At 34.5% G+C, this 26,689-nt stretch overlaps 1 protein-coding gene across 1 annotated transcript; it reads right to left on the reverse strand.

Annotated features, from left to right (window-relative positions):
* Nucleotides 1–1,306: 1,306 nt before the first annotated feature.
* Nucleotides 1,307–26,627, reverse strand: ccdc150 (coiled-coil domain containing 150). The gene is made up of 24 exons (XM_067366212.1): nt 26,267–26,627; nt 22,874–23,052; nt 22,059–22,175; nt 21,648–21,777; nt 21,512–21,555; nt 21,350–21,442; nt 18,755–18,862; nt 18,370–18,494; nt 17,888–18,065; nt 16,963–17,031; nt 16,690–16,782; nt 16,532–16,615; nt 16,218–16,316; nt 15,033–15,098; nt 14,825–14,949; nt 10,856–10,928; nt 10,647–10,771; nt 8,443–8,560; nt 8,135–8,305; nt 7,947–8,015; nt 6,010–6,141; nt 4,008–4,094; nt 3,560–3,697; nt 1,307–1,808 (listed from the first exon to the last, which is right to left on the reverse strand). Exons 1-24 carry the CDS (start codon nt 26,625–26,627, stop codon nt 1,674–1,676), a joined length of 2,919 nt encoding a protein of 972 aa, XP_067222313.1. The 3' UTR covers nt 1,307–1,673.
* Nucleotides 26,628–26,689: the final 62 nt, after the last annotated feature.

Here is a 26,689-nt window from a genome sequence, read left to right on the forward strand (position 1 = left end):
AGCTCCCGCAAGAACCAATGAGGTTCATTCTCATGTTATGCAGCACGTTTGAGCTTCATCAAGAACCAATGAGGTTCATTCTCATGTTACGCAGCACGTTTGAGCTTCATCAAGAACCAGTGAGGTTCATTCTTGTGTTATGCAGCACATTTGAGCTTCTGCAAGAACCAGTGAGGTTCATTCTTGTGTTATGCAGCACATTTGAGCTTCTGCAAGAACCAATGAGGTTCATTCTCATGTTATGCAGCACGTTTGAGCTTCCACAAGAACCAATGAGGTTCATTCTCATGTTACGCAGCACGTTTGAGCTTTCTCAAGAGGTTTGTTCACAAGCGTCAAGCAGCTTTGGTTGAGCTTCTGTGTATGTTCACTGATCAATGTTTATACGTCAATAAAAAAACTAAATTAAATCTGTATATCATATAAAGCGATCATGTGTCTGTCATTTGGAATGACATGAGAGTGAGTAATTAATGACAGAATTTTCATTTTTGGGTGAACTATCACTTTAATAACTCACAATTTCGAATCAGAATTGTGAGGTGTAAACTCACAACTGAATTGTGAGAAAAAAATCAAAATCATCTTTTACTTTTTGTATAGATGCTTAAGACCTGTGTGCTCATGTGTGAATGAGGTAGTGATAGTAGCTTCTTGACAGGAAGCTGTCACCATACTTCAGAAGGGGAATTACTTATACTGTATTATTGGGTAACACTTTATTTTACAGTGTCGTAGTTACACATTACTACATGTACATACTATAGTAATAACAGTAAATTATGCATAATTACAAGTAAGTTAACTAACCCTAAACCGAACCCTAACCCTAACTCTATAGTAAGTACATGAGGTTAATTAATAGTACTTTTTTATGTAACCACGGCACTGTAAAATAAAGTGTAACCTTATATTGTATTATATTCGTGACGGGAATTACCTTGAAGGAACTGTAGTACTGTATTGGTACTTTAGTATTGTATTATATTATATTATATTATCTTGACAACTGGAGGTTGTTCGAATTGTCAGTGGTGAAGTCAGATTAGTATTGTGAATTTCCACAACAGTTATATATATATGCATGCTCTTATATATATATATATATATATATATATATATATATATATATATATATTATTACAATATTGTCTTTTCAGATTCAAGTGACTTTATTGACATTACAAAAAGTGATTTAGCAATAAAAACTATTATAGAAATATAATACCTATATATACACATATACAAAGTAGGTTTCCCCTTTCTAACAGCACTTGTAGTTATTTTTACACTTTCTGGGGTTTTATTTTGCAGGTATAGGAGTATTGACCTTGTATTATTGTGATGGAATAACATTGTTGCAGGCTGGAAATAACATGTTTAACTTGAGTCATTTGTGAGTAATTTGGTCATAAAGTACAGCTCTGTTTTTTTTTAGCAGAAGGGCCATCTTCTTTTGGTTGTCACAACTCTGTCTTTATACACCCACACATAATGTACTTTTGCTAGTGCAATTTTATACTCAAGTAATGACAAAAGTGTATATGCTTGATATTTGCCTGCATACAAACACACCTACTGTAGATCATTCATTTCAAGCAGATTACATACTGAAGCACTTCTCCATGATCTATGAGTTCTTGATGCACACTTCTTCATGTCTCCTGGAGCTGTCAGGTGGTCAGTGTGCGTACGCGTCTTGTGGGTTTGTAACTGCCGGTGATGAGTCCCAGCTCTTTCTTCATCTCCCAGCGCTGTAATGCTGAGGCCCAGGGCTCCAGTTTAGGGTCATAAAAGCAAACGTGGGTCTAATAACAAAGTACAACCTTCCGGTCAGAAATAAAACACACAAACCTGACATTTAAGTCAAAATTTATAATAATATATATATATATATATATATATATATATATATATATATATATATATATATATATATATATATATATATATTTTTTTTTTTTTTTTTTTAAAAAATATAAAATATAAATAAATTTTTAAAAAATAAATGCTCTCCAAGGCTGCATTTATGTGATTGAAAATAAAGTAAAAATTGTAATATTGTGAAATATTATTAGAATTTAAAATAACTAATTTCTATTTCAATATATTTGAAAATGTAATTTATTCCTGTTACATTACTCCAGTTTTCAGTGTCACCTGATCCTTCAGAAATCATTCTAATATTCTGATTTGCTGCTCAAGAAACATTTCTGATTATTATCAATGTTGAACGCAGTTGTGCTGCTTCATATTTTTGTGGAAATGCTGATACATTTCTTTTCAGTATTCTTTGATGAATAGAAGGTAATAAATGTCTTTACTGTCACATATGATCAATTTATATGTGTAATAAAAGTTTTAAATAAAAAAAAAACAAAAAAAACAAAAAAACAAAAACGGACCCCAAACTATATCTATAATATATATATATATATAAATATATATATACATACACACACACACAATGCTGCTTGAAAGTTTGTGAACCACTTGAGGAATCTGTGAAAATGTGAATAATTTAACAAAATAAGAGAGATCATACAAAATGCATGTCATTTTTTATTTAGTACTGTCCTGAGGAAGATATTTTACATAAACAATGTTTACATTTAGTCCACAAGACAAAAAAATAGCTGAATTTATAAATATGACCCAATTCAAAAGTTTGTGAGCCCTTGATTCTTAATACTGTGTGTGGTTACCTGGGTGATCTACGACTGTTTTTATGTTGTGTGATGGTTGTTCACGAGTCCCGTTTGTTCTGAGCAGTTAAACTGAACTCTGTTCTTCAGAAAAATCCTCCAAGTCCCAAAAATTCTATATTTGAACCCTTTCCAGCAGTGACTGTATGATTTTGAGATCCATCTTTTCACACTGAGGACAATTAAGGGACTCAAACACAACTACTAAAAAAGGTTCAAACATTCACTGATGCTCCAGATATTGTACTTAATTTGTCTTCTGCCAAACATTTAAGTATCTTCTGTTGCTTCCAAAGGGCAGTACTAAATAATAATTAAAAAAAATTTTTTTTAAACAAAATAAGAAAAATTTGGACATCTTTATCCTGTTCAAAAGTTTTCACCCCTGACTCTTAATGCACTGTGTTTCCCTCTGGAGCATCAGTGAATGTTTGAACCTTTTTTAATAGTTGTGTTGAGACCCTTAATTATCCTTAATTATCCATTATTTTTATCATATGTAAACATTTTTTATGTAAAATATCATATTCAGGACAGTACTAAATAAAACATAACATGCATATTGTATGATCCCTCTTATTGTGTTAAAATTATTCACATTTTCAGAGATTCTGCAAGGGGTTCACAAACTTTCAAGCAGCACTGTATATGTGTGTGTGTGTTTTTTTAATTCATGCATAAAATTGTAGTAAAGTGTATCAACAAAATAATAATTGAATAAATAATTTTTAAATGCAATTTTAGGAAGATGCTGGACAATTCATCACACATTGATCACTAGAACCCTTTTTAATGGATTTTGAACAAATATAATGTAAAATAATTTCACCTATTTTGCATGTCTCATTTGCTACCTGAGCAGGAGTGGACGGTGTGCCGTCTGTCCCTGTCCTCCATAAGCTTTGTTCGAGTTTCTGTGGCTCAGCCTCGCCATTAAAGCTCTCCGATTTAGAGCGGAGCCCTCTGTGGTCCTCATCCATGTTCTCTGTGATCTGAGGAACAGAGAAGCAGGATAGAAACAAAGGAACCAAATCAAAGGCAAAAGAAATTTCCATCCTCTGGAGAGCTCACATGATTTCAACACTGGCTGTGATAAGAGGAGGAGGCAGCAATCTAAATTCTGGCATGGTTTTGAGCATCAAATTCAGGACTTTGGAACAAGGGAGATGATCATTATTGGAAACACCACAGCATTCAGATACAGTTTAAAGGGATAGTTTACTCAAAAAATAAAAATTCTGTCATTATATGTCCCTATTATTACTGCTCAGTAAAAAACTAATGGAAATGGGGTTCGTTTACCTGCTGTGACTCTAGACAAACTTCCCGGAGTCTCACTTCTGCTTCATCCCTCTCGTCCTGGAGCCGTTTCAAACTCTCTTCCAGCTGCTATACACAAACACATAAAAGAACCATTCAGCACAAAACCCCTGATCACCTATTTACATAATGGCATTTCTCCAGCACTTTGTTGGTCTTGCAGTATTGATGCCCTGAAGGGTGTAACAAACAGGAAGAAGAACAGTAGCTTGCTGATACTGCACAGAGGAAGGAAAAAGAGAGACATGGAGAGAGAATCTCAAGGCAAACAGAAACTGATAAAAAGATGAAAGAAGAAAGGATGGACACGGGCAGAAAAGGAGGATGGGTGCTTATGGCTCCTGATCCTCTAAGTTAACACATTGTAATGTAATATCAAACAGTGCCACATGCTATACAAGGCTCCGATATACTTCAAGCGAAATCGAAGAATGAACTGGTGTGATGTCATTTCGAACAAAATCAGGCCAAAACGAAGTCCGCTTTGCGTTCGTTTCGGGAGTTCAAAACAGTTTGCCAAAGCGAACTTTTCGGAAATGTTTGTTCCAGCTAGTAAACACACCTTCGAACTACCATTGGTCCGTGGTGATGATGTAATAGGTGGGTGTGGCTATGAGGCTCCGCCTTCTCCGACATGGAAATCTTCTCCGGTTCATTTCTTCTGTTCAGTCCCTCGAGGTCAGATACCCGCAAGTAAAAACATGAACACACTGGAGCAGCTTTATGGTAGAAATATAGTTCTAATTCTAAATGAAAGAGATATTGACACCATTTTTTAAAGAATTAGTCCACTTTTAAATAAACTTTTCCTGATGATTTACTCTCCCCCATGTCATCCAAGATGTCCATGTCTTTCTTTCTTCAGTCGAAAAGAAATTAAAGTTTTTGATGAAAACATTCCAGGATTTTTTTCCATATAGTAGACTTCAATGGGCACCAAACAGTTGAAGGTCAAAATTAGTTTCACTGCAGCTTCAAATTGTTCTACACAATTCAAATTCTTCTACACCAGATGAGAAATAAGGGTCTTATCTAGTGAAACCATCGCTCATTTTCTGTTTTTAACCATAAATGCTCATCTTGAACTAGCTCTCTTCTTCTCCTCTATTAGAATTCCGGCAGTGTAGACGCTGCTAAGTGTATTACTGCCCTCCACAGGTTAAAGTTTGAACTAATTGTATTATACTATTGTATTGAACTAGGATATTGCATATAAAAATTAGTTCAAACTTTGAACTGTGGAGGGCAATAATACGCTTAGCAGCATCTACACTGCCTGAATTCTAATAGAGAAGAAGAAGAGAGTTAGTTCAAGCATTTATGGTTAAAACTTATATAATTTTCAATTCGAAAATGAGCGATGGTTTCACTAGATAAGACCCTTATTTCTCATTTGGGATCGTGTTGAACAATTTGAAACTGCAGTGAAACTAATTTTGACCTTCAACTGTTTGGTGCCCATTGAAGTCTACTATAAGGAGAATAATCCTGGAATGTTTTCATCAAAAACTTTAATTTCTTTTCCACTGAAGAAAGAAAGACATGGACATCTTGATGACATGAGGGTGGGCAAATTATCAGGAAATGTTTATTTAAAAGTGGACTAATCCTTTAATGTTTAATATTGTAAAGCTGTATAATCTATTGTATAAAATGACGTGACTTGACTGTGACTTGAGTGTCGAATTGCAGAGTTTGTGCAAACATATCCACATTGCTATGATTAGATGCTTTCTGAACTGCTGTTTTCTCACCCCTATCATTTTTGTTGTGTGTTTATTTTGTTATTGAGAGAAAAGCGCGCAGCACATATTGACATATTCATCTAAACGTTGCTCTCAGCAGTGTGGACGGCATCGGGATGTTCGCTAACAGTATACTGCTGCTTACGTATTTCGAACTTCTTTCTACCCCAAAGTGAAGAACGAAAAAGAACTTCACATTGAGTATATCGGGGCCTTATGGTGAAAAAGAGAGTTCTGACCTGACATTTCTCCTGTAGGGTGCGATTGAGATCTCTTTCGGCCTGTAGCTCCCCCTGCTGAGTGGAGGACAGACACTGCAGCTCAGCCTGAAGAGAAACCATCTCAGAACGCATCTGCAGCAGAGACTGAGACTGAAACACACACATAACAAACTGTGAGATAAAATCTGTAGTAAGGATGGGTTAGGACATTCACTAGTTGTTCAGCATGTCAGTAAGTGATATATTTTTTTCTAAGCTAATATTTTTTAGCAGCTGTGCTTTAAAAAGGGTGAATTTAGAAGTGCAAACCTTTTAAACTTTTTAAAATATTAAAGCAGTGCTGGTGTAAAAAAAAAAAAAAAAGTCTCTGCCTTAAAAGATAAATATAACAGGGTTTTGTCCTGGGTGAAAAATGTTCTTAAGTGTTGGCAGACGAATATGGCCATCCACACACATTAGTAAAGTTTCCTACCCATATGAAATGCGAGCCCAGTACTGATAATAATTAAAAATCTGTAAATGTATATGTAAACAGTCACTGAGTAACTGGTTTGAAAATTTTTGCATTTACACTCCAATATGCACAGATCATTTGACATACAGTATCAGATTGTTTTGTTCTGTCCATTGCTGTGACTATCACTGTCATTCGAGGCGCACAAAGCTGCAATCTTGCGAAAACTCCTGTTATAATCAATGAAGCTGTGCTGAACCTCTTATTGACATTATGTTCATACTTTGTCGGTTATAAAGAAATGATTCAAAACTGTGCTGAACTCATGTTGAACACAAACTCTGCCATTTTGAGTGGTATTGAGTGGATTCTGACTGACAAACAAATTTGATTGGCCATAGCGTTCCCATGCTCAACAGATATGTCTGTGATTGGCTAATTGGCTTAATTATGAATAAAGTAAAAGTATCAGATTGAAAAACACTCAAAATATATCTTAGCAAAATTAATTTTTAATTACATTTTACAAGTAAATTGTGTTCATTATTGTGCTCAGCATAATACACAGTGAAATGCATTCTAAAAATATGAATATAATTAAAACACCTCAAATACCAATATTTTCAACATTTTTTTATAATGTATAAAATATTATGTGACTGAAAATATAAATAAAGTCATTCTTGCCATTACTTTATCGAGCAAATAAAGTGCATTGCGAAACAGGCGAACATTTTATAAAATAAGGGGCCATTTAAACCTAAAACTGAAAAAAAAAGTATGCTTTTTGGCCGTTCATTTACATGATAACGGCAATTTGGGGGCCTGAAAACTCACTTTTGAAAACAGATTTCATATTACAAGTCTTTGAAAACGATACCGTTATTGTCTCGATTTAAACTACAAAATCGTGAATTTGTGCAAATGGTGACTTTATGCCCATGCGTATTACATGTTTGGTCTTTAGGTGCATAGTGTTTCTTTACGTCGCCAACTAGTGGCCTGGCATAAATAATACAGCACTTTTAGTTGTTTCCACTGATTTGTGTGAATGGGGATTGTTTTGACAACATTTCATTGTCATCTGTTTGCAAAACTTTTCAAAAATGCAAATAAAACTTTCCTGTTTTTAGTACATCATTGTCGTGTAAACATACCCTTTCATACATTGAAAGTTATTTTACTTATTGATTTGCATGGATATTCAACAAGGGGGCAGAAGACCTACAGAAGATCCTATAGGAATGTTTTTGGGAAAGCACTGATTATGTCAATGATGTGGACGCCTAAGAAAGACATGTATCAAATATGATACATACCTCTTTATAGGTTTAAGTCAGAGTGGTCATTCAAAACCCACCAACGGATTTTGAAAATATATTTTGCATAACTTTTAAAGAGGAAGTTTTCACTGTAATCAGACTGTGAAGTACTTTAAGGGCATAGATGTTTGTATATAAATAATTTCATGCATTAAAGTTTATAAAGTTTGGACGCACACCTGCTCATAACTCCTCCTCTTATATTCATCCTTAGCTTCTTCAAGACTTTCAATTTCTGCTTCCAAATCCTGTTGGGAGAGGCAAGATGATACAATAAACTCTGTTTATGTGTTCTGGGGTGTTAGTATTACAGTGAGAAAGGCTGTATCCAGCACAAATGAGGTAAACCATGGGTAAAGCTACACACCTTGATTCTCAGAGAGTGGTTTAGAGCTGTTCTGTTATTCAGATACTGACTCAACTGAGACTTCTGATTGGACAACAGCTTCTCCAGCTCAGATACCTTCTCTTGTAGCTTCTGATTGGCTTTTGAGAGGTCATCTGATTTTGCTGATGCATCATTTAGTGCCTTCTTCAGCTATTATAGCAAATAGGAGTAGGTGAATAACTGAGTCTAAGTCAAAGTCAAACTTATTTATAAAGTAGATCAAAGCGATGTACATTGAAATCTACCCAGCAAGCAACTAATTTACATAAAAATAAATTTAATATTACCCTCTGTGCTGACTTCCTCCTCGAGTCTTTTTCTCTGTTGAGCAGATTCTTGAGGGAATCTACACATTCCGTCAGTCGACGAATCTCTGCCCTTGCCTCTTTAAGCTCCGCCTCCCTGCTGATGCAATCATGTAACATGAACTCAAGAAAACATGGAGGAAAAAACAACTGGGTCCCTTTATTTGAACATAGCTAGATTCGGGTAAATACATAAACAACCAAACACAAATAGATTATCCATGCAAAAGTTTAGGGATGCATGATATATCTTTAACTATATCAGTTATCGAGCACAATTACAGATATTTACATTTTAATTAGTTGACATTGCCTCTATATCAGTCAGTATTAGATATTTAATTGTGCAGGAGTCATACTCATTTACCCTATTTGATAGTGAAAGTCCAATCTGATAGTTCTCAGAAAATGAACTGTAACTTAGTGAATACTAATGACAAAAAAATTAGACCTAAAAAACGTTGAAATGTCAGGTTTTAAATCGTGTAAGTCAAATCGAAAACAAACATTCTGTGTTTATCTAATCTGTATGAAAAGAGAGCCATGTCAGAAGTCCGTGATTCAGCTCATTATCTGCTAATGCGGCCACGCCCACGGAGTCAGCGCTATTCAGACGCAAATTCAGAGGCAATACATGCATTCATCGTCTCAATTGTGTATTTATTGTCTTGAAAAGTGTTTTGAATAGCCATAGTTAGCGATCTCTGGCCTCTGTTAGTTCAGTTATTTCCTGGATTGTCTATTCTTCTTTGGTGCTCAGGCATTTGTGGACTAAAGGTGTACAGAGCGCCCTCCGGCTTCAAGTATGAATTGTAAACACAGTATCCAGCACTCATAGTAATGACTATAAATCCTGAATAAATATTACTCCTCTGTATAGAAAATTGACAAACATATGAGAATAAATCAGTATTTCTCCAAATGTGCATGCTTTAAGCTAAAAGCCTATATGAAATGCCATAGAGGTAACATAATTGTTCAGACACTTTGCATCACAGAAATACATTATATTTTAAAGAATATAATAGAATACCATTATTTTAAATTGTAATAATATTTCACAGTTTTGCTATTTTTTCTGTATGTTTGATTTACACCGTGATGAGATTTGAGACATGATCAACAGAGGGTTTTTTCACAGCCTACCTGACTGAAAGAGCTCATTATTTATGCAATTCTTTTGTCTTCTCAGGTGAGAATCATCCATTATTCATGAGGATTCACACCTTCAGGCATACTGTGTTTCTTGACCAAAGATGTTTTAGAAAATTTAAATCTCTCTATTGTTTTATATGAACAAGCAGGCAGCATAATTTTTACCTCATTTTGAAGCAAAAACTCTAGTCTACAACCTCAAATACCCAGAAGTCTTGTGAAAAAAGATTTAATATATATTTTTTGGCTTTATTTCAGTGACTTAAGTTTTTTGTTTTTTCAATAACCACGCATAAACGTTATTCCTTCAAAAACACAAACATGTACATACATGTTCCTCACATATTATTGTAGCCTAGTTTGTGCTGAATACAGTGTAATGACACTTTTTCCATTAATATGTTTATGAACAACAGAAAAAAAAAAGCACAAATGTCAGGGCATGTCAAAACTTCTCCAAGGCCCCAAAAATCCTCAGACCCCTGAGGGTTAATAAACACTTGCAGTCTGTATAATTCATAAACACAACTTCATTCTTTATAAATCTTTCCAACAGTGTAGCATTAGCCGTTAGCCACGGATCACAGATCACAAATTCATTCAGAATCAAATGTAAACATCCAAATAAATACAATACTCACATAATCCGACACATGCATGCAGTATGCATGACGAACACTTTGTAAAGATCCATTTTGAGGGTTATATTAGCTGTGTAAACTTTGTTTATGCACTGTTTAAGGCAAGCGCAAGCTCCGGGGCGGAGAGCGCGAGCAATTAAAGGGGCCGCAACCTGAATCGCCGCATTTCTAATTATGCCCCAAAATCTATGGGGTATTTTGAGCTGAATCTTCACAGACACATTCAGGGGACACATTAGACTTATATTACATCTTGTGAAAAAACGTTCGATGGCACCTTTAATGAACCTAATGAAGTAGCCAAAATGAACAATACAATAATCATGTTTTATCAGCAGTTTAAGCCATACTCTTAATGGTAATTAATACCATAAACTCATGTTCCCTTACCTCTCGCTGAGGGTGTTTAGTTTCTCCTGTGCATTGTGGTTTTCCTGTAAGGCCTGCTCTAAACTATGGACAAGTTTCCTGTTGTCCAGCTGAGCTTCATCAAGTGCTTTTTGCAAAGATTCCACCTTCAACATAAGTGTGTAAACATTTAAACGCCTTGATCACGTCTCTTATTTATTTGGTCATCAGTGTGTTTGTGTGTGTTTTACCTTCTCATTATTGGTTGCATTGTGATTCTCTACGTCACTTTCAAGTCTCTGAATCTCTTTTATTGCCTGCAGTCTGACAAACACACACAACATAATGCTGATTACCACAGACAAACATTGACTTAGTAAAAACAAACAAAACCATAGTTACAGTAATGCACTTATAATGAAAGTCTATGCAGCAAGACATTCCCCAGAAATGAATAAATGTTAAAGCACTTTATTAACTGTTCCATACAAAAATGTGTTAATTGAGCTCAAAAAAGTGTATTTTATAGTTCATCTCAGTACAATGTCTTGCTCCATGGATGTCCATGGTAAGTGTGTTACATTAAACATGTTTTTCAAGGGGCTATATTTAATAATTTTTCAAGTATTAAATGCTTTTTTATTGCCAATGTGTAAACAGCTTGTAATGAAACTTAAAAAAAACAAGATCTTTCCTGACTTCCTACAGTAGGTTGTCTATGAAAGTCTGTAAACTGATTTTTATGTGAAGGACTCGGGGTGTTTTTTGCCGGGGAAATCAAAAGGATGTAACATTTATGACACATGAAACGAATGCTTATACAATGTTGAGGATAATGTTGAAAGAGCCATTCTGTACTTTAATGCCAATGAGTCATGCAAAGAAAAGTGATTAATTCAAACTACACAAAGCCAGATCTATATAGTCTATAGTCTCAAATATGCTTTATAATCAAACTATCTTAACAGTGTCATTTTAATGACCACATTTGTCGACATGATGCTGGTGAATTGCAGAGCTGGTGTAAACATTCACATCGCAATGATCAGATGCTTTCTTAACTGCTGTTTTCTCACCGCTGTCATTTTTGTTGTGCGTTTATTTTGTTATTGAGAGGAAAGCGAGCAGCACATATTCATCTAAACATCTCAGCAGCATGGGCGATGTCTGGATGTTCGTTAACAGTATATCGCTGCAAAGGTATTTCCAACTTCTTTTTACCGCTAAGTGAAGAACTACAAAGATGTTTACCCTGAGTATATTGAGGCAATGATTCACGTTCAGTCTTGTTTGTTACGTGTGTACAAGTGCGAGCATGAGCAATACGTTTCTGGCTGTAGTTCATTGGATGGCCATTATGAATTATACATATACCCCCTTTAAGGACGAGTCGAAATTATTTAAAAGTCAGCATGAAACGAAAGTTTCTCTCTGAGATTCGGAGTGAAATGGCTTCTCGAACAAGGGAAACCAATCAAGGAAAACATGCCTCGAACACCTCCTAGTGGTCATTATATAAAACACAAAGGAAAAAATAGATATTGCTTAATAGCATAACAGCTTCAACTAAAATATACACTACCGTTCAAAAGTGTGGGATCGGTAACATTTTTAATGTTTTATAAAGAAGTTTCGTCTGCTCCCCAAGGCTGCATTTATTTAATTAAAAATACAGTAAAATCAGTAATATTGTGAAATATTATTACAATTTAAAATAACTGTTTTCTATTTGAAAATATTTGAAAATGTAATTTATTCTTGTGTTGGCAAAGCTGAATTTTCAGCATCATTACTCCAGTCTTCAGTGTCACATGATCCTTAAGAAATCATTTGAATATGCTGATTTGCTGCTCAATAAACATTTATTGTGCAATGTACAAAATATTTGTGTACAATATTTTTTTTCAGGATTCTTTGATGAATAGAAAGTTCAAACGAACAGCATTTATTTGTTGTTACATTTTAAATGTCTTTACTGTCACTTTTGATTGATTTAATGCATCCTTGCTGAAAAAAATATTAATTTCTTTAAATTCTTCTAAAAAAAATAAGAATAAAAATTCTTACTGACCCCAAACTTTTGAACGGTAGTGTATAATGTTACAAAAGCTTTGTATTTCAGATAAATGCTGTTCTTTTGAACTTTCTATTCATCAAGGAATCCTGAAAAAAAAAAGTATACAACTGTTTTTAACACTGATAATAATAATAATAATAATAATAATAATAATAATACATGTTTCTTGAGCAGCAAATCATCATATTAAAATGATTTCGAAGGATCGTGTGGCACTGAAGACTGGAGTAATGATGCTGAAAATTCAGCTTTTCCAACACACAAATAAATTACATTTTATATTTATACAGTTATTTTAAATTGTAATAATATTTCACAATATTACTGTTTTTACTGTATTTTTAATTAAATAAATGGAATCTTGGAAACTTCTTTTAAAAATATTAAAAATATTAAAAATCTTACCGATCCCAAACTTTTGAACGGTAGTGTATACAAAAATATACACAAGCTTAACAGAAATGACTGATTTTTAACACAATGATTGAAAATATTAATGTGTTTAAAGACGCGTTTAATTTTTCGTCAGTTTTTTTTTCGAGTACGGCCCTTTATCACGTAATAAAGGGTGGAATTCCTTGTATGGGCACTTCTCCCTGATAAGCACACACATCACCCAGAGCAAGAGCACGCCCATCAACATGCTTTATTTGGGTTACGGAAGCCGAGAGATTTTCAACAATGCCTGTGTCCCAATTCAGGGGCTGCACCCTTTGAAGGGCATATTTGAAAGCTGCATACATCATTGAAGCAGTCTCATTTAAGAAAAATTACCGTTAGATAAAGTAAAGTAAGAAAGAAATTACAGTATTTTACACCTCACAATGAAAATCAGTCAATTTTTATTATGGTTACTTTTCTTAAATAAGACATCCTTGATGCAGCCTTCAAATGCGACCTCTGAAGGATGCAGCCTCTGAAATGAGACGCAGCTCCTGTCACCGAAGGAGTGTGATTTTGGTTGTGAGGGAAAGATGACCTTTTTCAGCTTCCTAAAGAACCCAGCGTTAAGGGAACAGTGGATGAAGTTCGTTTTTTCTGGGGCAGCAACGGAATTGTGTGTATATTTGTTTGTTCCCAGAATTTTGGTGACAAATACTTTGTAAACAATCCCAGTTCGGCACTGGATTTACAGATCGCGGGTGGGGAGTAAAACTGCATCAAATGTCTGTGTTTTGCTAGCAATCTGCATGCAAGTGCATAAAATGTAAACAACACAAACTTTTTTGTTTCCTTTTTATTTATAATGATGTCGCAGCATGCAGACGATCTTTACGCAAAAGCTGCGCACGCTGGTGACTCTTTAGCTCTGCCCATGGCAGGCACGCCTCCATGAGCTCTGCTTTTTTTGGAAAGACTTGGTACAGCATATCTATCTTTTATAAATATGATAAAACTAAAGACGTTTTGGAGATATGAAGGATGCAATACTACTCTATAGGTACTCAAGATTAACATGAGATTAGCAGAAACTGTGTTACCTACCCTTTAAAAAAAGGAGAATTGAAAACAAAAGGAATGAAAAAAAGTACAAAGTGGGAGTGTTTTGGTGAAGTAGTTAACTAGGACCAAAGTGTTTGGCATGTGAAATGTATCAGCTATTAAGCGGTGTATGTATATGTTAATTACCTAATAAACCCTATATCCAGCCTTTGCTTAGGCTAACCGTATTTAATGTCTTGTGTGTGTGTGTGTGTGTTTGGGAAGTTGCAGTGACGGAAACAATGACATTCCTATTTAAGGTTGAGAGGAGTAAGACCTCTGTTTATGCTATTAAAGAAATGTAATCTGCAAAAGAAGAACTTTTACTTTAAATAGCCAAAGGTTAATTTAAAAGTCTAGTTCAGTGTAATACCTTACCATATCATCACACTTAACTTGCTAACACTTGATGATTGTGTGCAGATATCTAAATCAGAGAAAATAATAGGTGCGGATAGGTGGCGGGACGGATGATTTCTTTCTTAAAGCAGATTCGGGTCAGCTGATCAGGTGATCAGTTTGAGCTGATGCAGAAAACCTGAAAAGTTGTATGTGATGTTGCTTTGTGCAAAACGGCTGCCATATTGGCTACTAAAACGTAAAAAAATGACCCCTTTCCTTTAATTGTGTCCTTTTACACATGTATTTCTCACACACACACCTCTCTCTCCTGAGTGTGTTCAGTTCCCGTGCTCTTTCTCTCAGCTCTGCATGTAGTGTTTGTGTGTTCTGCTGCAGTCGAGTGTGAGACGACAGGACGTTCTCCAGAGTCTGCGCTATTTCATTCTGTTACACACAAAAACACACACTCGTCATACAAATTTAATATTTTGTTAATACAAGTCATTGGTTTCTTTTGAAACACTCACCGTGTCTCTGTGCTGTTGCTGTAGTGCGCCGAGATGCTCTTTCAGTGTCTGATTTTCTCTCTGCATCTGAGAACGAGAGTGTTCAATATTCAGTAGACCACTTATAAAGTTTAGCCATTATTTTGTTTTATATCACCATTTTGCACCCTGCATCCAACAATGCTTCGCTGCTCTCACACATCAGTTTTTAAGTTGCTCTATCATTTCATTGTGACACATGCAGAAAGCAATCAGCTCTGAAATGAGATCCTCTGTCCTGCTTGTAATACTTTATTGTGACTCACACACAGAATGGATGTTGTTAAATGTGGGCATTCATATGATAATGTTTTTGATGCCAGGAATCTAGGGATGCACATTATAACGGTACCATATGGGTTAATCAGTATTGTGATGCTCATTTCTGCTATTTTTACATTTAGATCACTTTTGCTGTCATCTCATGATCACTTAAAGTCATTCTTTAAAACATTAATAATTTAATAACACTGTTGGATGTAATCTCAAAATGATTATCCATTTTCATTATAATACTGTGACACTTAACATTCACTGGTAGCATTTAAAAAGACTGATTTTATTTTGTGTTTTGTTCTTAAATCATTAAAAAAAATTGTAAAATAAATAAATAGAGAAATAAATAAATTCAGTCACATAATGCTAATAATTATCAACTTATCGGTATCGGACAGAATTTGAATATCATTAGATAATCATATAATGGCCAGTATTAAAATTCTCTATTATTTTAACTAAATAAATAAAAAATAAAACACTACAAATTTTTTGTATGACAGTGTTTTCAAACATTAACTTTATTTAATATACAGGAACTTAGTGATTTTCAAATGAGGCATCTTTGCTGCTTAGTTTATATTTATAATAAATCTCAAAAGGTTTGAAAACTTGATTCCTCATGATATGAGCCCTTTAATAAAACTGAACAGTCTGTGAGTTTTAATTTGCAAATCTATTTGTTCTTCATATCAGAAGTAGCGTGAGCGCTTGGACAATGTCAGAAATACAACGGGGCTTCACTTTACTGTCGGGAATTTGTCATTTCACGTGATCCAGTGTAGACAGCATTACTGGTGGTTATAATGTGTTCTGTCTGCTTTTGTCTCATTGACAAGAGCTTGTGAAACAGCAGTGGTTTGTTAGACAGAGGAGTGTGTGTGTGTTTACCTGTGTGTAACTGATCTGCAGTTTAGTGTTAGTCTGAGAGTGTTGAGTACAGTCTGCTTTCAATGTCTTCAGGTCAACGGCCATCTGTTGCACTCGTGCCTGTGTAAACACACACACACACACACACATTAGAGTCAGTCTATTAGAAGCTTGATGTGTGTTTCTGCTATATGATGTGTGTGTTCATCATATGATTGTTTGAATATCATTGTATGTCACACTGTAAAAAATGTGTGCAACAAATCCATATATATATATATGAAGTGTGTGTGTGTGTGTGTGTGTGTGTGTGTGTGTGTGTGTGTGTAACAGACCTGCAACTTGCCCTTCTCGTAGGCCAGTTTGTTCTTGCTGTCTGTCAACTCCCACAGCATCTGTTCTACTTGACAGTGAGTTACCTGGGAGAGAAAGAGAGTTACAAGCGCATTTTCTTTTAACGTGCATCTGACTCTGCGCTCTTTTGATCTCAAACCTGCTGATGCTTCAATGCTGCCAGGTTCTCCAACAGCTCCTTGTTCTCCTCCTTCTGTTTCTGCAGTGCTGAGTTCACTGTGGTCAACTCAACCTGTCAATCACAGGGGAAGATGCCGTCTATGGTAATAGCTGGTGCAATATTACCCTGATCCGTAGAGTAGGTGAAATGAGCATCATTTTGTATCCAGCAAACTCAAATTACGATTCAACCAGGATCTCCTGAATGAGCTAAAGAAAGATTAGAAGTGATCTCACATTTGGCCAGCAGTACCTTGATCTCTGACAGCTGTGTTTCTAGAACGTTATTCTCTTTTTCCAGCAAAAAGATTGCAGAGTTCATCTGAGATTTGGAAATAAAGAGTTCATTAAAACAATGGGCCACAAGTGTATTTTTTAGTGAAAAGATATGCACATCCATTTAATGCTTTATTGCAGATTTTGAATAATTAAAAGTATTATTAATAATACATTTTTATTATTTGTATATGCAAATTACATAATGTATTATAATTTTTTAACACTACTTTGATGATAAATCTAATATTAATATTAAAAAATGTTAAAATATTAATAATATATTCATTATAATACATTATGTAATGTGTATATATAATTATGATTAAATATAACAAATATTAATATTATTATTTTGTGCTATTGTCATTGTTATTATTATTAAAATAATGAATACTACTATTAATAGATTGTTATTCATTTTATTTAATACAATTAATAACAATATTACTAATATTGATACAATATATTAATAACAATATATATTACTTGTGCCAGAACTATCAGTTTCATTCATACACATTTAAACAACAGTGTTTGTGTCCTTTTCTACGGAGCCCCGGACATGACATGCAGGGAAAAAAGAAAAAAAAAAGTGGGATAAATTGTGTGCACAATTTACAATTTCATTCCCTAGATTTACTGAAACATGCACACAATTTATTATTTCGTTCCCTCGATTTATAAATCATGCGCATGATTTATAAATCGAGGGAATGAAATAGTAAATCAAGTGCATTATTTATAAATCCAGGGAATGAAATAGTAAATTATGCGCATGATTTATAAATCAAGGGAACAAAATAGTAAATCGTGTCATGTGTCATGTGTGGGGCTCCATACTTTTCTTACAGCCTATAAGAGAAATTACACCAACACAAAATAACTATGATTCAACTCACTTCACTCTTGATGTGATCTCTCTGTTCTCTCATGGTCTCTCCGTCTCTCACAGCGCAGCTGAGCTCCCCCTGAAGCCTCTCAATGGTCCGTTCCAGCATCTGCTGATGACTGACAGCTGTCTCCTGGGAAACAGTGGAACTCTGCTGCAGTTTGGAATGATCCATCTTCAGTGCCTCCCTTCAAGACAAAATAAAAGAGCTTGTGATTACAAATATTTAAAATATAAAGTAATTTACATTACAACAGAACTGTGATTTATAGTAATATTTTCTTTTATCATATCTAGTTTTGTTTGATGAGGGCATTTGCCTAATCTGACAGACTACAATATGAATTTCAGCCAAAATATGGTAGAGTTTGGTAGGACAAAGCTTTTGACGTCAACAACAAAAGATAAAGGAAGTCTTTGTCTTTTCCCCGCTATGGGTCGCGATCCACCAGTTGTGAATGATTTATAGTAGTGAATGTGTGTGTAACTCACAGTTCTTTCTGCAGGATGAGTTTCTCTGATATCGTGCCCTGTAGTTCAGCCTGGATGTTCCTCCTGGCTGTGTCTAAAAGAAGATCCTGCTCTTTAAGATGTTTAGACACACGATTTCGCTCCACCTGAACAAATAGCACAAGCACAGCAGTGTGTGTGAGAAATATGGTCTGTATCAGCAAACTTTTGTTCAGTAATACTAATATTATGCCATATTTACTCTTATTTTCATCTTTAACCTCATTAAACTGATCTAATGTTATTTTACTGGTTAACTTTTACTCTTGCTCTTATTCATGACATGCAGTTGTTTGCACTTTGGTCATAGAATGTACACTTGTTTTTCATGCCAAAAAACATTCAAGTTGAAACTGAATTGAAATACCTTGATGTTGTTCTGATATTCTGTCTGTAGTCGAGTGTTTTCCAGTGTTAATGAGTGAAGCGCAGTGCTCAGCTCTGAACACTGAACCTCTAACTTATCATTCAACACCTGAGAGAAGGAGAGACATTAACTTTTTTATAATACAGGTTATTCATAACTCGCACAAACATTTTTACACCACAACAGGAAAATTAATCAATAAAATGATGTTGGCTACACAAAGCTGGATAAATGTATATAAATGTAAATTTCAGTCTGTTTTTTTTACACAAATTATTTGAATACATTCAAAAGATTATAGAACATAGCAAATCATTCATACACACAACCATATGGTACTTTTTAATGTGCTTTTTTGAGCTTGACTGTTATAATCCTTCACAGATGATAAAGTTAAATGGTTTTGCAGTAAATGACAGGATTTTTATTTCGGGTGAGTTATTCCTTTCATATTGCTACTACAATGTAGTATCACTATTCAGTGTTGGGGTAATGCATTTATAAGTAACGTGAGATATGTAATCAGATTACTTTTTTTCAAGTAACGAGTAAAGTAACACATTACTCTTAAATTTACAACAAAATATCGCATTTATTTTCCAAATAAGTAATGCAAGTTACTTTGTTTTCTCATTTATTGAGTGATAGCTCTCCTGTCCCCATGTTGAGAGAAATCATGAGTAAGTGCAGAGTTGTTGTGTGCGCTGTGTGAACATGACAGTTATTGTAGTTCTAGACTAAGAAGTAAAAAGTAATGCAAAAATAAAATAATGCATTACTTTCAAGCTTAAACCTCCCCCAGTTTCTCTTGAAGCCAATACGGAAGTGACTTAAACTGCGATTCATCGACTGGCCGCTAGGGACAGGCTCCAAAAGAGAGCAGAATCTCATTGACCCCCATGTTAAAATGCTCAACTTTATAGCAGAAAAAAACATGTTTACAGCCTGGTACAAATTGTGGTTTTGGTCAATACAGCTAATTTTGCCCTTCATGACAACTCTGAGGGGGGTGAATTTGTTTTTATAACTCATCCATTTAAATTATATTAAGCCTTAAAGTTCTGCATAATTAAGGGCGTGGTCACTTGAGTGACAGGTTTGCCGCTGCTGTGTCTGTGAGCCGTCATGTTACCTCAGCTAATTCTAGCCACTGAAATCTGCATCTCTGACGTGTTTGTGATTTTTTCCAGATTATTTCATACAATTGTCAAATAATATGACTCTCAAAACACCACAAACTCCGACAGCACTGCTTGGATATTATAACTAAAACTGCTGCACTATTTTGAAAAATTATACTTTGGATGCGGGCTCATTTGTTTGTGAGAGTCTAGTGTATACAATCACATACAGTTTTACAAACGCTGCTCAGATTGTATAATTTCTTGAAGAACGATGATGGAAAGCAGATCACTCAGAAGAAATGTGATGCAAACAATGGACAATATATCAATATTTCGTGGATTTAACGGTTTTGTGGACAAAAAGTGCTGTTTTTGTTTTTATATAGATGCTGGAGCATCTATATCGTAAAAAAGGACACCGTAGATTGATAGTAAAACTTTAGAAACTTTCAAATGATATAGCTGTTATCTTTATTAATATTTTAGATAGTGTCTAAGATAGATAGATAGATAGCTCCTTAGCCTGCTAACATGATCAAGTTGTACTAGGCAGACGTAGTTTCAGCAACCAGGCACCTCAGTTCACTTTGCCCATTTTCAGTTATCCGGGAGTGACAAGATGGCAAAGGATGCTTTTTTGCTTCAAAAATGCTCTTCAGAAATCTACGGGTGATGTCACAGACACTATGTCCATACTTTTTTACAGTCTATGATTACTTTCCATAAAAAGTAATTAACACAATTAGTTCATCTTTTAGTGATAATATTGTAACACATTAATGTTTTAAAATTAACTTTCCCCAACACTGTCACTGTTTATTTATTTATTTATTTATGTGGGGATAATGTGAGAGCCCATTTTTAATAATTAAAACATTCTATGTAAATGTTTGCAACACAGAGACAAGTTATTTCAGTTTTATTTTCCAATGAAGAATGTAACTTCATTATTCAAACAAAACAGTGAAAGCAGAAAGATCACATGTAGTTTTCATTGTTTTTCTTTTGTTGGCAAGCAATTTTTCAATTAAAACTTTAAACATAACTGCTAATTTTGAAGCTCAGTTTTTTTATTATATAACAATAATAATAATAATATACTGTATAAATAATTTAAACATTTTATGTACATTTTGGCAACACAGAAAGCAAACAAAGGCCTTCTACCAAAAAATTTAGTTCATTTTCCACTGAAGAAACTTTTAACATTTTTAAAAACTTTTAAAATAACATAACTGCTAATTTTGTAGCTCACTTTCCCCCCCTCATTAATATTCTAATACATAATATAATCTTTTCAAGACAATCAGATTATGGGGGGAGGGGTGGGCAAAACTTTTACTTTCAAACGGGGACATCACCAAGCAAAATTAAGAAGCATTGCTATAATCAAAATTTGTACAATGACAGTAAGTTGGCTTTGTGGATCTAACATAATTATATAATGCTAAAACAGATTGTGTTTTTGTACCTGAACTTGATCTGCAGCTGCTCTGAGGTCTCGTCCATCTCTGATAAGTCTGCTGTTCTCCTGCTGCTGCTTCTGCAGAGCCGTCTTCACACTCTAAACACACACGAACATCATGAAATGTGCTGTTACCGCTATCAGTGTCTCTACCACATGCTCCCGTACCTTGATCTCTTTGCTCAGCTGAGATATCAAAGTCTCTTTCACTCCTGAGAGGAAACAAAACATTTTAGTTTCACAGCTAACAGATATACTGTAGCATAAACAAAGATTAAATGTCCCATAATTCAGTGCTTCTGACTGGAATGGTCTCGGAGCTGCTGACAGTCTCTCTCCAGGTGTAGAATTTGCTCCTCCCTCTTCTTTAGCTCCGCCCTGTTTGCCTGTCCGTCAGTACGCAAGGCATGGCAGTCTGCTTGAAGAACCTCCACCTCACAAGACAACAGCAAATAGTGAACAGAACGTATAAATAAGGCATTTTATGGTTATTATACATGTCCAGGGTGTTGTAGGTGGTTGTTAGGGTGTTGCTATGGTGTTCTGGATGGTTGTTACGGGCATTGCTTGGAGAACTGAAGTATTGTAGTTTCTCCAAGTATATTTATGAATCAGACAAGTCTTTTTTTTTTTTTTTTTTTTTTTAATGTGCAAGTAAGATCACAGTAAATGGGGATATACTGTGAACCTCTTCTAGTCCTTTCCTTAAGTTTACCTGTCCTCTCTCCCTCTCCACCACTCTCTCCATCTCCTCCACTCTCAGCAACAGTGCATTGTGGGATTGCTCAGCCTCCAAGTGTACTGCGGTCTCCTGCGCCATCTGCTCCTCCTTCTGTGAACAGATTCAGAGGTCAAGAACTATCAAATGAGATTGAAATTACTATGATATCTATTACATTATTAAGATTAATCTGTTTGACCAATAAAAATATTAAAACTAAAATATGTTTTATATATAAATGAATATAATTTTTTGAAATTAATACTTTTATTTAGCAAGGACATTTAATTGATCAAAAGTGAAGGTAAAGACATGTTACAAAAGATTTCAAATAAGATTTCAAATAAAGCAGCACAACTGTTTTCGACATTGATAATAGTAATAAATGTTTTTTGAGCATCAAATCAGCATATTAGAAGTACAGAAGGATCATGTGACACTGAAGACTGGAGTAATGATGCTGAAAATTCAACTTTGATCACAGGAATAAAGTACATTTAAAAAAATATATATCTAAATAGAAAACAGTTACAGTACTTTAAATAGTAATAACATTCGAAATAATACTGTTTTTACTGTATTTCTTTATCAAATAAATGCAGCTTTGGTGAGTATAAAATGTTTTTAACAGTAGATATATTATATTTCTGACTGGATACGATTTAACCCTGTAACTAAAAAGTTATTTTAACACCTTTTAGCTTTTTTGAACTTCATTTAAAAAATACTATTGTGTGACAAATTAATTATTAAAAGTGCAAATATTTCATGTAGTCATTAATTATTAATGAGCCCATAAGCTATTTTACTTTAGCGGAGGTGTTGTTCTCCAGCGCCTCCCTGAGTCTGAGCACCTCCTGCTGCGCCTCCTGTCTCTCCTCGCAAGCCCGCTGGAGCTCATCCTGTAAATGCAGCACCTCCCGCCGTGAAGAGCGCTGCTCCTCCTCATGCTGCTCCTGCAGGGTGGTTAATCGCTCCAGCAGACGCGCTAAACACAGAGGGGAAATTACCAACACGTCTCCTGCAGGGCTGGAAGCTGCATAGATGCATGCAGACAAAACAAGTGCAAAAATCTCTCTCTCTCACTCACACACACACACACACACACACACACACACACACACACACACACACACACACACACACACACACACACACACACACACACACACACACACACACACACACACACACACACACACACACACACACAGAACTACACTGTCATCTGTCATCTCACTGGATTACTGCTCACACAAATTAAGTTTTGAAATTGTTGGTAGGTTTAGAGGTAGAGTTAGTGTAGGCTGATAGTATATACAGTTTGTACAGTATAAAAACCATTACGTCTATGGAGAGTCCCTGTAAACCACATATTCATGATTGTGTGTGTGTATGCTATATAAAATATTGAATATATTTTCAAATACAATTTATTTGTTGGCAAAGCTGAATTTCCAGCATCATTACTCCAGTCTTCAGTGTCACATGATCCTTCATAAATCATTTTAATATGCTGATTTGCTGTTCAAGAAACATTTCTGATTATTATCAATGTTGAAAACAGTTGTGTACAATTTTTTTAGGATTCTTTGATGAATAGAAACTAAAAACAACCCCAGCATTTATCTGAAATAGAAAGCTTTTTGGAAAGAAATTTAAGAAATTAATACTTTTATTCAGCAAGGATGCATTAAATTGATCAAAAGTGACAGTAAAGACATTTATAATGTTGATTTATATTTCAGATAAATGCTGTCCTTTTGAACTTTCTATTCATCAAAGAATCCTGAAAAAAAAAGTACACAACTGTTTTCAACATTGATGATAATAATAAATATTTCTTGAGCATCACATCATCATATTAGATTGATTTCTGAAGGATCATGTGACACTGAAGACTGGAGTAATGATGCTGAAAATTCAGCTTTGATCACAGGAATAAATTACATTTTACAATATATTCAGATAGAAAACGGTTATTTTAAATTGTAAAAATATTTCACAATATTACTGTTTTTGCTGTATTTTGATCAAATAAATGAAGCCTTGGTGAGCAGAAAATACTTCTATTAAAAACATTAAAAAATCTTTACATACATACATATATATATATATATATATATATATATATATATATATATATATATATATATATATATATATATACAGGGCCTGAAATTAACACCCGCCAACCCGCCAAATGCGGGTAGATTTCAGCTGTAGCGGGTAAGACAGCCACTCCCACTAGCCAATGTGGCGGGTTGAATATAATTTCAGTTTACAGCCAAAGGATCGTCGAAGATCGTCGTAGCACAACATTACAATCCAATCACACAATTCGTTATTTACACGCAGTTAGTGAAGGAGGGATAGGCGGAATTGCGCTAAATGACACACAACAGAAGCGCTCTCTCTCTCTCTGTCGCGAGCGCGATCAGTTCTCCTCGCGCCTGAGTAGCCAAATACACGTGCACACAGATGTCTAAATGTTCATCATTTGGAGTATCTCACGTGAATACAGTCGGTTATGGCTTAAGTGGACGTAAACAGCTGAGTAATAACTGAATATGCGTCAGTAACGTCCATGCATTCAGCTGCCCAATTAAATAGGTCATTAATGTTAATCAAACAACAAAAGATGTTAAATAAATGTAGGCTATATGTGTATCTATAAACCTAGTGTATCTGAAAAAAAAGATTATTTTTAATTTACTATTGTTTTTGTAATTAGCTTCTTTGTTCTTTTATATAGCCTAACACAAATAACTATATTTATAATAAATAAAATAAAATTTTATAAAATAAATAAAAATAAATAAAATTTCTCATATTAGCCCATGCTCATACTGTCCACCTCTTTCCCACCTGTACATACCAGCTGATATACAATGTAGTCTTGATTTAGGTGGTCAATCTGCATTTAAAAGTTTGAAAGGGTTTTAAATCTTCTAAATCAAGTAAAATGACTCAAAATAAAGTAATTTAAGCATAACAAAGTCAACTTTAATCATATAAAATGTAATTTACCAACATCAAAATTGTGGCCAGTGAAAATGCTGAGTGGCTAGTAACTTTGGAAAACCACTAGCCACAGTGGCTGGTGAGCAAAAAAGTTAATTTCAAGCCCTGTATATATATATATATATATATATATATATATATATATATATATATATATATATATATATATATATATATATATATATATATAGTCTTGAGTTTCACATGATCCTTCAGAAATCATTCTAATATGCTGTCTGCTGCTCAATAAACATTTATGATTATTTTCAATGTTGAAAACAGTTGTGTACTTTTTTTTCAGGATTCCTTGATGAATAGAAAGTTCAAAAGAACAGCATTTATCTGAAATACAAAGCTTCTGTAGCATTATACACTACCGTTCAAAAGTTTGGGGTCAGTAAGAATTTTTATTTTTATTTTTTTGAAAAGAAATTAAAGAAATGAATACTTTTATTCAGCAAGGATGCATTAAATCAATCAAAAGTGGCAGTAAAGACATTTATAATGTTACAAAAGATTAGATTTCAGATAAACACTGTTCTTTTGAACTTTCTATTCATCAAATAATCCTGAAAAAAATATTGTACACAAATATTTTGTACAATTGTACACATTAAATGTTTCTTGAGCAGCAGATCAGCATATTAGAATGATTTCTGAAGGATCATGTGACACTGAAGACTGGAGTAATGATGCTGAAAATTCAGCTTTGATCACAGGAATAAATTACTTTGTCAAATATATTCAAATAGAAAACAGTTATTTTAAATTGTAATAATATTTCACAATATTACTGTTTTTACTGTATTTTTAATTAAATAAATGTGGCCTTGGTGAGCAGACGAAACTTCTTTTAAAAACATTAAAAATATTAGTGGTTCCAAACGTTTGGACTGTACTGTATGTATATATATATATAAAATAATACAAAATAACTGTAGTCTGATTACAAGTATTTTAAAATGTAATATAATCTAATTACTTAATTTTTGGAATCTGATTATGTAATCCAGATTACATGTAATCAGTTACTACCCAGCACAGTATGTAACAATGTTAAATGTAATCTTCAGCAAACCTCAAAATGAAATCTCAAAATATACATCAATATGTTGTTGATGCAAATTTCACTTTTAGATTTACACACATACACACCACACAAAATAAAGCACGCTGACCTGTGTGAGATGGATTGAGCTCTCTGTCCATCTCCAGACGGAAGATGCTGAGTTTTAGAGTGTGCAAAACACTTTCTAATTTGCACACACGTGCGACGAGGGTTTCACACTGCCTCCATATCAAACCCTCTCCTGCAGCACTCAGGGCCCGGTGGACGTTCACAGGACTGACCGGACGCTTAGAGGAGCTTCCGTTCAAAGAGCTCACGAGCAGCTGATCTGCAGACGCTCCCAAAGAGCCCAGACTCCTCATCAACTCCTCTGTCTGCTCCTCCGCTGTCTGAAGACGCCTCTGTAAGACGGAGAGAGACTCAGGAGCCGTGGCCCCCACAGTCAGAGGACAGATCACTGGCCTGGACATTACTGGATAGATAGATAGATAGATAGATAGATAGATAGATAGATAGATAGATAGATAGATAG

Source organism: Chanodichthys erythropterus, chromosome 17 (genome assembly GCF_024489055.1).
Source record: "Chanodichthys erythropterus isolate Z2021 chromosome 17, ASM2448905v1, whole genome shotgun sequence".
Classification (NCBI taxonomy): Eukaryota; Metazoa; Chordata; class Actinopteri; order Cypriniformes; family Xenocyprididae; genus Chanodichthys; species Chanodichthys erythropterus.